The sequence below is a fragment of the Lagenorhynchus albirostris genome, chromosome 18 (assembly GCF_949774975.1).
Source record: "Lagenorhynchus albirostris chromosome 18, mLagAlb1.1, whole genome shotgun sequence".
NCBI lineage: Eukaryota > Metazoa > Chordata > Mammalia > Artiodactyla > Delphinidae > Lagenorhynchus > Lagenorhynchus albirostris.
Window position 1 is genome coordinate 11715685 of NC_083112.1, and position 12766 is coordinate 11728450.

Sequence of the window (12766 nt, forward strand, 5' to 3'; positions counted from 1 at the left end):
GTTTATCTCTTGTTAAATTTCATCTTACTGATTTGGGGCCTTTATGGAGCCAAAGATAGTTTTGGATCTCAAGTCTGTCATTTGATATATAGAATACATCTTCATCTCGGCCCACTGGCATGCTGATGAGGGCGGGGCTGGTGACAGACTCCTGTGAGACCTGCAGCTCCCTCCTCAGGGTGGTCCCCAATCCGTTCATCAACACTCTGGTGGCTCAAGTTCCTCATGCAGTGGACTGACTACAAATCTACTCAAATGTGTTTCTGTTTACAACCTCCAGCGCTCCATCTGTGGCACTGGCCTTATCTCCCAGTGTAGTTAGTGATCCTATCAGAAAATGGGTTTATTTGGGGATTAAGGGTCCTGGGATTAAGGCAGAAGGAAATCCATTATCTGGTGAGCTCCGTGTTGGCTTGAAGTGGAAACTAAGAAGAGCTGGAGCACAACCTACGGTCATCACTTGGGGGAAAACGAGATAATTTATTACTAGATTCGACCCATTTCATGAAAATGAGGGTCATTAGCTGCACATGCCATTTTGATGGGCAGCGAGGAACAGGCACAAACACCTCGACAGAGAGTCGCTAAAAGGAAATTTCCGACCAAGAGAAGCAGTAACCCTGAGAAACTGCTTTCTCCCAGACAGTATTAAGGAGTTTAGAAGCAAAACGTTTCTTGAACAGAAATTTTTATATCTCAAGAAAATTACTGTGTTTACTTCTGGAATCTAATAAAAACTAGTGATGTCAGTTATTTGTTGCCATAAAGACTTTAATTTTCCTAAGAAGGAGGTATCTGCATATACATTTTAAAAAGACCCTCCCAGCTCCCTGCAAAAAAACAGGCTGCTACTGATGATTTTTGCTGCCAAGGGTACAAGCTTGCCATCTAGTGGTGACTCATGTAAACTGAAAGCAGTTGATCTCAGACAATTTATGGGTTGTTGGTTTTTTTTTAAAGCAAAAGGTTCCTTTTTGTCATAAACCATCAGGGCACTCGCACCCACCCACCCCCACACAAAATGGTTCCATGCATAAGTGCAGCTGGGGAAGCACTGTAATCTCTCCCCCTACTCAGAGAGTTTTAGTCTGTGGCCTACGTAAGTCCTCAACGTAATAGATGAATTGAGAAATGACTAGGGCTTGTCACGGTGGGTCTGTCCTCTATTATGTGAAGTATCACCATTCACTCACTCTCTTATCTAATCCACCCTCTCATTCACCTGTCCCTCATCCATACGATCACTAAGCACCAGGCCTGACGATTAAAGCAGAAAGAATCACGTAAAATCACTGGCATGATTCACTCATTTAAGAAAAAAACCCTTAGTCACAATGCAATAATAAAATTAGAAGAGCTATTCGTATTGGGTCAGTTCCCAGTTTTTGCCTAAAATGTAGCTGGAAACATCACTGTAAGTCAAATTTTCTCATTAAAATGCTTTGACTTGATCAAATACTCAGACTTGAATAAATCATCCGTATGATTAATATAGATCCTTAAGGCCAAGCTACGATATTTGTATATTGTTCTATAAGAATTAAAAATAAAAAATGCTAAAAGTTCTGCATATGCAATGATGCTGTATAAAATGAAATCTATAGCTGAAATGTCTACATTTATAAATAATTCTTTGCTACTTATAATAAACATTAAACACTTAATTAGCAAAAATTTATCAGCAGTCTAACAATTTAGGGGTTTTTTGAGGTCTCTTAATAAAACAGTAATGCAAAGTGTGCAGTAAGGCCTTTTTTATTTCTTTCAGTTTCCCGTTAGAAAATGGATTGAAACTCTCTGCATTAAATTTATTATAGCATTTTTCCAAAAATAGTCTCTAGCTCTACATTCTGCCACAAGATGGCAAATCCATGCCTGGGAAGATAGTAACATTTTAAAAGCAATGTCAAAAAAGATGAAAAATGATTGTTACAACGTAACATTGTACTGTTAAACAGTTTTATTTTTAGGGATAATTTAATTTTCATTACAAATAAAAGGGGAATAAAAAAGAAGGGAGCTAATAGTCCCATGGTATCTCTTTATCTTCATACAGTCCCCTTAAAGGAGGCTCAAAGAAGTTAAGTATCTTGTTCAAGGTCAGAAGACTAGACAATGGAAGAGTGAAGCCCTTGGTTTTGAACTTCTGTCCATCTGACTATAAATCCTGAGTATGTGATTTTGTGCTTCCCATGACGATTCTCTCTTATTTCCACATAAAGGTCAACAGAATATGACGTTAATAGAAGTCTCAAGTGCAATTAGTGATGTCATTCTAATTTTGTTAAAATTATTCTATTCTTCTACCGATTTTATCCTATAGTAGATTTATCCCTGCAAACATCACCAATCCTTACCACTCTCCTATAGAAAGAAATTACTATACTGGAGAAGCAGAATTACTTTAGTTTTTCATATATATATTTTAAACCTGCATTATGAATGACTGTAATGGTGTGTGCGTTTGTTTTTGTCTATATATGTGTGTACACACACATATATATATATATGTGCATATATACATTTTTCACATTCTTAAATTAGAAAAGAAAGGGAGAGAACTTTTTTTCTTTTTGGGTAATTTAAACTAAAATATGTTCAAATGAGCACAGTACTTAAAAAGTACCCTGCAAATTGTCATTTTAGTAAAAGCACACTGCTATGTAACCATTTATGGCATTTATAGAAACAGTGCTCTGGTGAAAAGCAGGTTGAACAATGGGTACACAAAACTGAACTGCAAAAGCGGGAAGGAAAATGAAACTTTAATTTTCAATCACTGAATTTTTGGAGCTTAGAGAAATTTTTCAACAAAGGCTCAGTTGTAAGTCCGTTCCCATGAGACAATCCTACATATGTCAGGACACAGGAAGAATGAGTGCAGACAAGGCACTATGCAGAAGAGAATGTTTAGGCTACTGTGGAGATGTGGAATTTGAGGGGCAATTAAGTCAGAACTCCATCATTTGACCTCAACCACCTTCATTAGCCAGTAGCTACAAGATTACTAACTTAATTGCAATTAACTAATTGCTTGTGTATTTATTTCTTGAATGCCTACTTTTCCTACCTGAATGCCCCTCTGTGAAGGCATATGCCTCTCTGTTCCCTGGCACAGTCCATGGCACAGAGCAAGCACATAGAAAACCTCTCTCCCTAATTCACGGCTTTATGTAGTCTAGTGGTTAAAAGCTTGGGCTTTGGAGTAGGACATAGGTTGTGACCTTGGCCCTTCCACTTAAGAGCTGTGATTACCTCGAGGGGGTCTTTCGACTTCTAGGCACCCCGTTTCCTCACCTGTGAAATGGGACAGTAATAGACCTTACCCCGTATGGCTGTTGTGAGGATGGAATGAAATACCAAGAGTGAAGCCCTTAGCATGGGGTGAGCACAGGTGGTCTCCACAGAAGCAGGTCTTAACAGCCTTTATTGGTGGTGGGAGTTGGGCTGTTCATCTGCCGTTAAACTTGAGCGTTCATTCAGCTCACGTGGGGAGCTGGCTGCAATGCAGATCTGCACCCTGTCACCAGTCACCAGATTCTGATTTGGTGGGGCTGCAGGGAAGCTCAGAAATTTACATTTTTAACAGGCATCTGGGAGTAATTCTGATGCAGGGCGTCTTTGGACCACCGTTGGAGAAACACTGCTTTAGAAAAAGAATCCTCATTTCCCAGATTTCTGAAGAGATGGACAAACTAACAGTCACAGAATACATGACTCTTGGGGTTGGATAATGAAAGTAAAAGAAGAACTAGCATCTCGGGTGGGGGTGAGAAACTGAATATATTTCATTAAAATTCCATCCTGAATAGCCAACAAAATTTATGATACTCCCACATTCACTAGTTATAGCTCCCCGATGCCCAGCCTCTGTCTCCTGAATTCTTTCAATACTGTCCCCTTAACAATGGGATTAGGAGAGCATCCTCCTTTCCTTGCATGGAGAACTCTCAGTGTTTCCCCAGAGACACAAAGTTCATGAAAAGCAAACCAAACGGGCCTAAAGGGAGGACAAAATATCTCTGATCTTTAAATCTGTCTTCATCATGGTTATTTTTATGCTGAGGGGCTGGTGTCTTGAAAACTCACAATGATTTATTCTCTTAGCTCTGAGATCAGATTATTAGGATGTAAATTGGGAGATTAAGACAAAGTCTAAAAAGGCTTCCATCTTTTTTTTTTTTTCCCAAGTAGAAGTTTTCTAACACAGAAGTGCTGTTGATAAATAATGTAAGTGTAAATACTCCTCGTGACTGGCCTGGCCCGGCCCATGGTCTTAACCACAGCCCTAGATTTCTTGAGCTCTATTCCTGTCCCCCTGCCTTGGGTTTTTATTTGCTAATAAATTAAGTGCTCCTAACGGTACACTAACCCTGACAGATCAACTTAAAAGACTAGTTTCCAGCTAGTTACTGAAGGCCAGCTGGAAAACAGCCTCTACAGTCATTTTTGATTTTAAGAAAATGAAAAAGAAAAAAAGAGAGAAATGCTCATATTCACTCATGAATGCTTGGAACTCAAGACATCCTGCAGTTGGAATCCCTCTTACCAGCAGATTCTCTGGTTTGATGTCACGGTGGACGATGTTGACGCTGTGCAGGTATTTGATGGCGCTGGCCAGGTTGTACAGCATCCCACTGGCGTCTCGCTCAGTGTATTTGTTAGTGGAAGTGATGGCATCGAAGAGGTCTCCTCCCTGAGACAGAACAGCAGGAGGAGAAGCACATTAACAGATGGTCCAATGGCGCTGCCTGGAGAGGCGCGTGACACGCTATAAAGGGAGTGAAGGATGCGTTCAGGGTCTCTGGGTTCCAAGGGCTTCTCCTGCCACCTCTCTCTCAAAGGCCCGGAGACCTTATAGTGATTTCTCTCCCCACTGTGACAGCCAGTGACATTTCCTCCAGAGCTCAAAGGAAAGAGAGAGGATTCTCTGCCTTTAAACTCCCAGCCAGGGAGAGGAAGCGGAGCCAGGTCTCCAGGGCAGAGGCCTTGTGACACCTGGGAATCCTGGTGGCATGTGCTACCTGCCTCATGCCAACCGCCAGCAGAAGGTCAAACTCTTAATCCCAAATCTCCCAAAATGAGAAACAGTTAACACTGCAAACTGCACCCTTAACAAAATGCTCTGCTGCCTTGTGAAATTACCACCACACACACACACACACACACACACACACACACGCATGCACGCACATGCACGTGCGCGCACACACGCACACACACACACACGCACACACACACACACTTCTCTTCTTCTCTAGATTTAGGTCTCGTGGAGTGGGCGTAGTGTTTTCTTTTTCAATAATGTGCTTCTTTGTAAGAACAGAGAAAAGGACCAGAAACTGTCACTCCAAAGATGAAAGAGAAAGAGAGGGAGGAAGGTGGAGAAATTTCAAAGAAAGTTTTCTAGTACCATTATTCATCTGAACTTTTGTTTCCATTGTTCCTGGCTAATATATCGTTATTTGGTGAAACAAAGATTTTAGGCTCCAATTTTAGATTCATTTATTTGAAATGCTTTCAGCGAAGTTGGGTCTGATTTACTGACAATGTGTGCATCCTTCTTGCACACGAGGTCCCAGGGAGCTGAGCCCAGTGGCTGGCTGTGTTCATCTGTTACCTAATGGGCTAAGAGGTTCAATTTTTCTTTTTAAATAGCAAACGCAAAATAGAGCACTTGTAGGCCGACAATTTTCAAATCCTGACCTGGCCCTCTGTGACTCTGTATAATCTCTGCTCAGGGGAGGGGAGTGTCTCCCACTGACCCTTCAGCCGCAGCAGTTCCCAAGCTAAGCACGTACGTTTTGTTCCAAATGAACACTTTCCCTCTCAACATTCTGTCTCGCGCAAAGGCAAGGCTGCTATGTGCGGGTTTGCAGTTGTTTCCATACCACCTTGGGAGGTGGGGTTTTCACTGCGGTTCGCGTGAAAAGCACGCCGGACCCTGTGTAGGGCCGTATGGGGTCACCCTGCCAAGCCTCCACCATTGTCCTGGTTATCTAGGCTTCAGGCAGCCTGTAAACTCATTTCTTCTTCACCTTCTGCAAATCAGTCAACAGATCTTACCAGTCCTCCCTTTAAGGCGTGCCTCTGACACAGCCTTCTAGGCCGTCCCCCGGCTCTTTACGCAAAGCACTGTGTGCACGGACTGTCACCTTCCCACTCGACGTTTCTTTCTCTTGTCATGAAATCAGCGTTCCTTTCCCACGGCTCTCCCCGCTCTGCCCCCAACCTTCGTTCCAACTTGCTTAACCTCATCTCCTGCCTCTACCTAGACCAGTTACATTAATGCTCCAGGTAGGGTATGTCTTCCCTGGTCACCCGAACAGGTCACACTCCCTCCTCACTCCATACCCGTCCTCAGTAGAGCCGCTTCCTGCAGTGTCCCCTCTACTCCCTTTGTCTTTCTCACTCGTGATGATCCCTTAGCAACGGGCCCCAGGGCCACCCCGTCCACAGGCCTCCCTTCCTCTGAACACACAAGCACTGTGCACGTGTTTACGTCTGCAGCCAGAAGCCTGAAGTCCCGTTCTTGGTAATTATGGAATTTCACTCTTAAGAACTGTCACTTCACTGTTTTCTGGAACACAGGCCTCATTTATCCTACAGCTTCAGGCCCTCCTGGGCATCCTACTGGCCTCTCAGGGTTTGACAAGCACAGGCCAAGCGAAATTCCTCAGGGGGGATGTCGTGGGAGACTTTCAGGTCAAGCCTGGGGTTGGCCTTCACTTCTCGGGATGCTTTCAGACCTGGCCTCACGGTGGTTCTCGGTCAGACTAAACGTAAGGGTACGATACAGTGGCTCAACTGAGGAGTCCCAGCTCCCAGAGAGAATTCACAAAGGCTGTTAATGGACAGTGTTGGTAATTACCAAACTATATTTGGTCATTAAGTGCCAACATGAAAATCTTCTGAATAAATGAAATTGACCTTTCTTTATTGGAATAAACTGTTAGCATTTTTATCTCCCTTACTCTCAAACGTGACAGTAACCTGTGTTACTACAAACGAAAAAGCCCTCACCCTCAGAGAAACAAATCTTAACTTGAAGTAGAAAAAGAACAGGCTTCACCTATAAACATAAATAACCACTAAGTTAAAAAAGGCCAACAGAAGTAAAGCAAAGAAATTCTGAATAATGAAAGTTTACAGGCCCTAGAACGAACATTCTTCTATATAGTAACAGATTAGTTGATTAAATGCTTGCCTGGTCTTAAATCTTTACAAAAGGAAACCCCATATTCCAGGGTGCTGATTCCCACCACCAGCTCCGCTGAGCGATTCTAAACAGGGTTCCTGGAGCCCTAGCTGCTCGCTGGTACACTGCTGATGGAGAAGATGATGTGACTAACTTATATCACTTTACAACTAAAGTAGAAATTACTTATGCCTCCAGTTAGAGTAACCTAATAGAAAAGGCTTGAGAAAACTACGACTTCATGAAAATGAAACATTCAATTTTTAAAAACTTCTAATTAAGAAATTTTCAAGTATGGAAGTAGAGGGAACAAGGGGGTTACCTTTCACCTAGACTCAACCATCGTCAACATTTGGCCATTCCCATATTCTATGATTGAGTAGAATAACAACTTAATTTTATGTGACAGGGTGAGATTGTAACCTTCAGCGAAAGGTGGTAGACTCTTCACATTATTATTAAGATGGTGCTATTTTTCTATTATGGTCGTGTCTAAAAGTTTAAAGCCTGCTCTTATAATAATGATACTTCCGGATGTAGTTCCTGGAAAAGTGAACGACTTCTACCACAACAATAACCACAACTGTATTGGCATCTAATACTTTCTGTGTCACAGAAGCTGGTGAAAGACATCCCTCTTACCCTCACAATAGCATTCCTAGCCATTTTTTTCCCTAGCAATTATTATCCTCATTTTACATAGGAGAGAACCGAGGTACAGAGAGGTACGCCTAAGATCAGGGAGCTATTTAGGTCAAGGCTGGGACTTGAACTTTTGAGTATAATTCTGGTGCTAATACTCTTAACCATTATGCCAATGCACAGAAATAAGAGACTGGATGTTGGTGGGAGGAAATAAAGGAGAGCGCTCTATTATATAGAAGAGTGGGGCGCCTTGTACAGGTTTATCTCTTTCTCCAAAATACACACCTTTACTAATTCCATGACAAGATACAGCTCAGTTGGTACATCCATCTCTTCGATCAGAAGAACGATATTGGGGTGCTTCACTCTTCTTAGAATAGACACCTCGTTCTGGATCATGTGCTCCTGTTCAAGGCAAAAGTGACCTTAATCAAGATACACATCAAAATACATGAGGAGCGGACTCGAATGAACAAAACTATACTATTTGAAGATCAAGGGAGATGTATTTTGGGTAAAATATATGGAATCTATCTTAAATTCTGATATTCACATAGCCTAGAATTGCCAAGAGATGCTGAAGGTCCTGAGAAGATGTTTGTAATTTCAGAACCTACCATGTTAAGTATAACTGCATATAGAAGGATGAAATGAAACTTAGATCACAAAAGTAATAGAAGAAGTAAGCCAAGAGGCAAACACAGAGAAAGAACAGAAATAACATCCGATCATTCCAACTAACTTTTATTCCAGGAATATTTATAGAATAAAGTTATATCCTAATACATATACAACATTCTGTTCCACAGCTCCTAGCGTAAATTTATGTTTATTCGGGAGCTCATCTTTGTGTTTCGTTCTGCCTCCAAAACACTGCATTTTCATAAGAATAAACCTTATACATACTTTGCCTCGACACTTGCTTTTCTTGATAATTTTCAGAGCATACTCCCTAGCAGTCGACCTGCAAAGAGAGAGTTTAAAAAAAATAAAATAAAAACAACTTAATTTCAGATCTGTTGCATCATCCTGTTAAGGATTCATTTCTTACCGCATTGATCTTGCATTGTGGTGTAACTGTTTTGTAAAAAATTCTCTTTTCCTTTTTTAAATGAAATAAGTGAACTTTAAGGGGCTGACCAAGTGTAAGGACAACGGACATGCTAGCATAGAAACATTCACAAGCTGCTAACACTGTCATACTTGTAATAAAATTGCTGCCATTGCTAGTCCCACGCATAAGTCCCCCTGCAAGGTGGCTGTGCTCTGCCCCTCCCTCTGAAGTGGTGTGGTCAGGATGTGAGTTTCTGCCCGTCTTCTTCCCAGTCTCTCTTGAAGTTCTCTCTCCACGAAGTGAAGTGTAGCTGTGACAGTTTTCTGAATGGCTCTCACGGCCACACTGACAACTCTCAAGACGCAGTTCACACTCTTCAGACCTGAGTTGTCTGCACCCCTGTGTGTTCCACTGGAGAACTAGCGGATGAGGTGCTCAAGGAATATAGAAAGGGATACAGCCATTAACTGAGCATCCCGTGACCTCCTGGGCCTTTCATCGCTGTCTCATTTGATAGAAGTGAAATGGAGGTGACGACGAAAATGAACTCGCTTTGCCAAAGCCTCACGGCAGCACTAAGGTCAGAAATTGGAGCTCTTGGGGTCTCTGCTTCGCATGCAGCCCCGCCAACATTGCCCCTCCTCCGCGGGGGGTGTAGGAAGGAGGGCTTAGTCACACTGCAGCTGTAAACAGCTTCCTCATTTGTGTCACCATTTCCCAGACACTGCAGTGCCAACCACGACAGGTCCACCGTCAAAGGACACAACGCATACTTCATAATCGTCAGAAACCACTACTCCACAAGCACTGCCATTTCATATCTGCTGGGGAAACCAAGAGAGTCTAGCTTTTCACCTACAGATAAAGGCCAATTTTAGGGGTCCAAATGAATACAATGGGAGTGAAGGTGATCAAGAACGAAAGTTTAAAATAGGGTTTTAAACGCTCCAGTATGGGGCTTCCCTGGTGGCGCAGTGGTGGAGAGTCCGCCTGCCGATGCAGGGGTCACAGGTTCGTGCCCCAGTCCAGGAAGATCCCACATGCCGCGGAGCGGCTGGGCCTGTGAGCCACGGCCGCTGAGCCTGCGCGTCCGGAGCCTGTGCTCCGCAACGGAAGAGGCCACAACAGTGAAAGGCCCGCGTACCGCAAAAAAAAAAAAAAAAAAAAAAAAAGCTTCAGTATGGAGAATTTCCTAGGTGTACATTACGGCAAGAGCAAGAAAGTGATGAGCCTCCAAACAAATCATGAGGCCAGATATTAACAGTGTGTTTCAAGGGCATCTTAGAAACCATTCCTGTCATTTACTTCTAAAAATACTTCTTCCGCTATACCTCCAGGACCTTCAGGGTCCTAGCCTGCGGAAAACCGTAAACATTGACCAAGTTGTTATATATAATTGTACCTGAGGAATGAAACTACATTGAAACAATAATTTTGAAGCTGATTTTCTCCACTAGAGAGCGCTGTGGTTCGGATGCGAGGAGGTTAAACCCCTCTGCCTCAGGGCGGCTCCCCTGCCCGGGTGCAGGGTACCCAGCGCAACCCGAATTGCCTCAGCCTCGTGACGAAATGGACTGAGAGCCCCAAGTATGCCTCTGTTGATTCTTCAGGCCCCCGTGTGGGCAGAGAACATGATGGAGGAAGGCTGAGTCAGCCTTGGCTAAATGCAGGGCTTGGGGTGCTAGATGACCCCACATAAACGCCAGACCTTCAGCAAGGCTGTGGGTGTACTATGGGATGGGGGTGGAGGAAAAGTACTTCAGTTAGAGGGCCAACAAAATACTTCCCATTCGAAATTTAAAATGTACGCGCAAACAGATAAATGAGAACGTGAAATTACTCATCTACGAGGGGAATCCTCGCATCACAGAAGGAGCACAGGGTCCCTTTCAGTAACTCTTCTTAAGAGGCTTCTGAAGGGTCTGTTTGCAAATTTGAAAATATTTAATCGAGGAAAACTAAAAGCTGAAGTGTTTCTGGATTCTGCTTTTCGTGAATCACTAAAAATGATGACAAAGCAAATCTAAGACTGGAATACATGAGGAATTTCCTATCTAGTTTAAGATGTTTCATTTGATGGCAGGGAATCTGGACTCTTGGTCTGACAGCTTTGATAAAAGCCAGCAGTCCCAGGCAGGTACAGAGAGCTAGAATGAAACCGACACTTGGACTCAGTGCCTCCACAAAGGGGATGGATGTGGGATGGTGCTGGTCAGAAGATCCAGGAATTTCTTGGCTTTGTCCTCTCCATGGCTACCAATTGATCCTCTGTTTCCCTAGAATGAGTAACACTTCAGCCTTGCTACACTCAAAGCAAAGAGCTGGTGTGGGACCCAGGAAGGCTGAAAATCCTCCTCTACAGCCGGATAGACAAGGAACAGAATCCCCAGGGAACAAGAGGGTGTACTGGCTTCCAGGACACCAAACAATCAGGTTAGATGCTAAGCCTACAGCTGAGGGGAAAATGCAAGCAAACCTGTGCTGCAGTGGCCCTAGAGCTTACTAGGAAAAAGGACCTTGTGGGTTGACTACCCAGAACCTTACAAAATAGGATTAAACACTCAATTAGATTTACCCATATTTTATACCAGACAGTGAGCCCTGAGGAGGAGCACCAAAATTAATACTGAAAGGTTTCTTTCTGGATTCCTTGAGGACAGAACTATAAAGTCACAAGAAAATCCTTAATTACTAGAAGTGCATGTTTATAGGAAAGTAGCTGAATCTGGAAAATGAGACTAAAAACAGGTGCTAGGACTAAATGTACACCATAAGAATAAGAACTTCACCGCTTGCTTTAAGTTGGTAAATGAAAACATTTGGCAAGAAATAAAACCTCAAATAAAATACCTGCCTTCCTCCGTACCCTAAACTCTGAGGACCACTGCCCGCAGGTAATCGTTCAGCAAGCAGTCATGAGCATGGTTCTTTGGTGGCTACAGAGGTGATGGAGACCTGGTCTTTGACCTCAAGGAGTCTACAGTTCCGTGTGTTGAGAAGGAGAGAAGACACCTGGGTTGCTGTGGAACGTCCAGGCCATTTGCTTGTATGCTCCTGAAATTATATTCTTGACCTTTCATGAAATTACAGAAACCTCAAATGCCGCAGCCAAAGCGGCAACAGGAGAACAAGCTTTGTTTTCCTCCTTGTCTGCAGGAACTCAATTTGTAAAGTCACTTTCCTATTAAGTTTGACCCAAGGCTAGAGCTCCAACTACTAGGGAGAAATGTCTGAATTTTACAAACTTGGACTAAATCTACTTTTTCAGGTTTGTACTAAAAATGGTTTGGAGAAAGCTGTCTTGTTTAACTGAATGATTCTCAGCCCTGGGGCAGTCTTCTTCTCACCCTTGCTCTCAGCCCTGGAGGGCAGCAGAATGTTTATGAAAAGGGTGCTCTGGACCAACGGGCTTTTGGTTGTTTGCTCTGTTTTGAAGATTTTTATCAAGATCATGTGGAAAAGGAAATGTGGCTTCCCAGGCATTCCTCTGACATGGCATTTACTGAATTTCAAGGCAGTCCTTTGCTTACGCGTCAGGTTCTCAAGCAAAGGGGCCCCGTCTTGACTCTCTTTGTAGCCCTGGAGATGGCCCAGCATAGGCCTGAACTAGCAGGGGCTCCAAACATGTTGGTGGAGTTGTGAAAACTCCAGAGGCTGGTGGCAGTTAGGACAGTGACAGAAAGACCCTCTCCCCCAGGAAAGAGGGGTTGGTAAACAGCACCCTTTGTTTACCAATTAATCATAATAAGGCTAAATCTCAGGGCTTCCCTGGTGGCGCAGTGGTTGAGAGTCCGCCCGCCGACACAGGGGACACGGGTTCGTGCCCCGGTCCGGGAAGATCCCACATGCCGCGGAGCGGCTGGGCCCGT

The 12766-nt window shown here is 43.4% G+C and overlaps 1 protein-coding gene across 1 annotated transcript in view; it reads right to left on the reverse strand.

Moving 5' to 3' along the window:
• The window catches only part of DCLK1 (doublecortin like kinase 1), a 334035-nt gene that overhangs the window by 41039 nt on the left and 280230 nt on the right, over positions 1 to 12766 (reverse strand). The window contains exons 9-11 of the mRNA XM_060129142.1: positions 8750 to 8807; positions 8129 to 8248; positions 4550 to 4696 (exon numbers count right to left, since the gene is read on the reverse strand). Coding sequence (XP_059985125.1) covers positions 4550 to 4696; positions 8129 to 8248; positions 8750 to 8807 — 325 coding nt within the window. The remainder of the gene's footprint in view (positions 1 to 4549; positions 4697 to 8128; positions 8249 to 8749; positions 8808 to 12766) is intronic.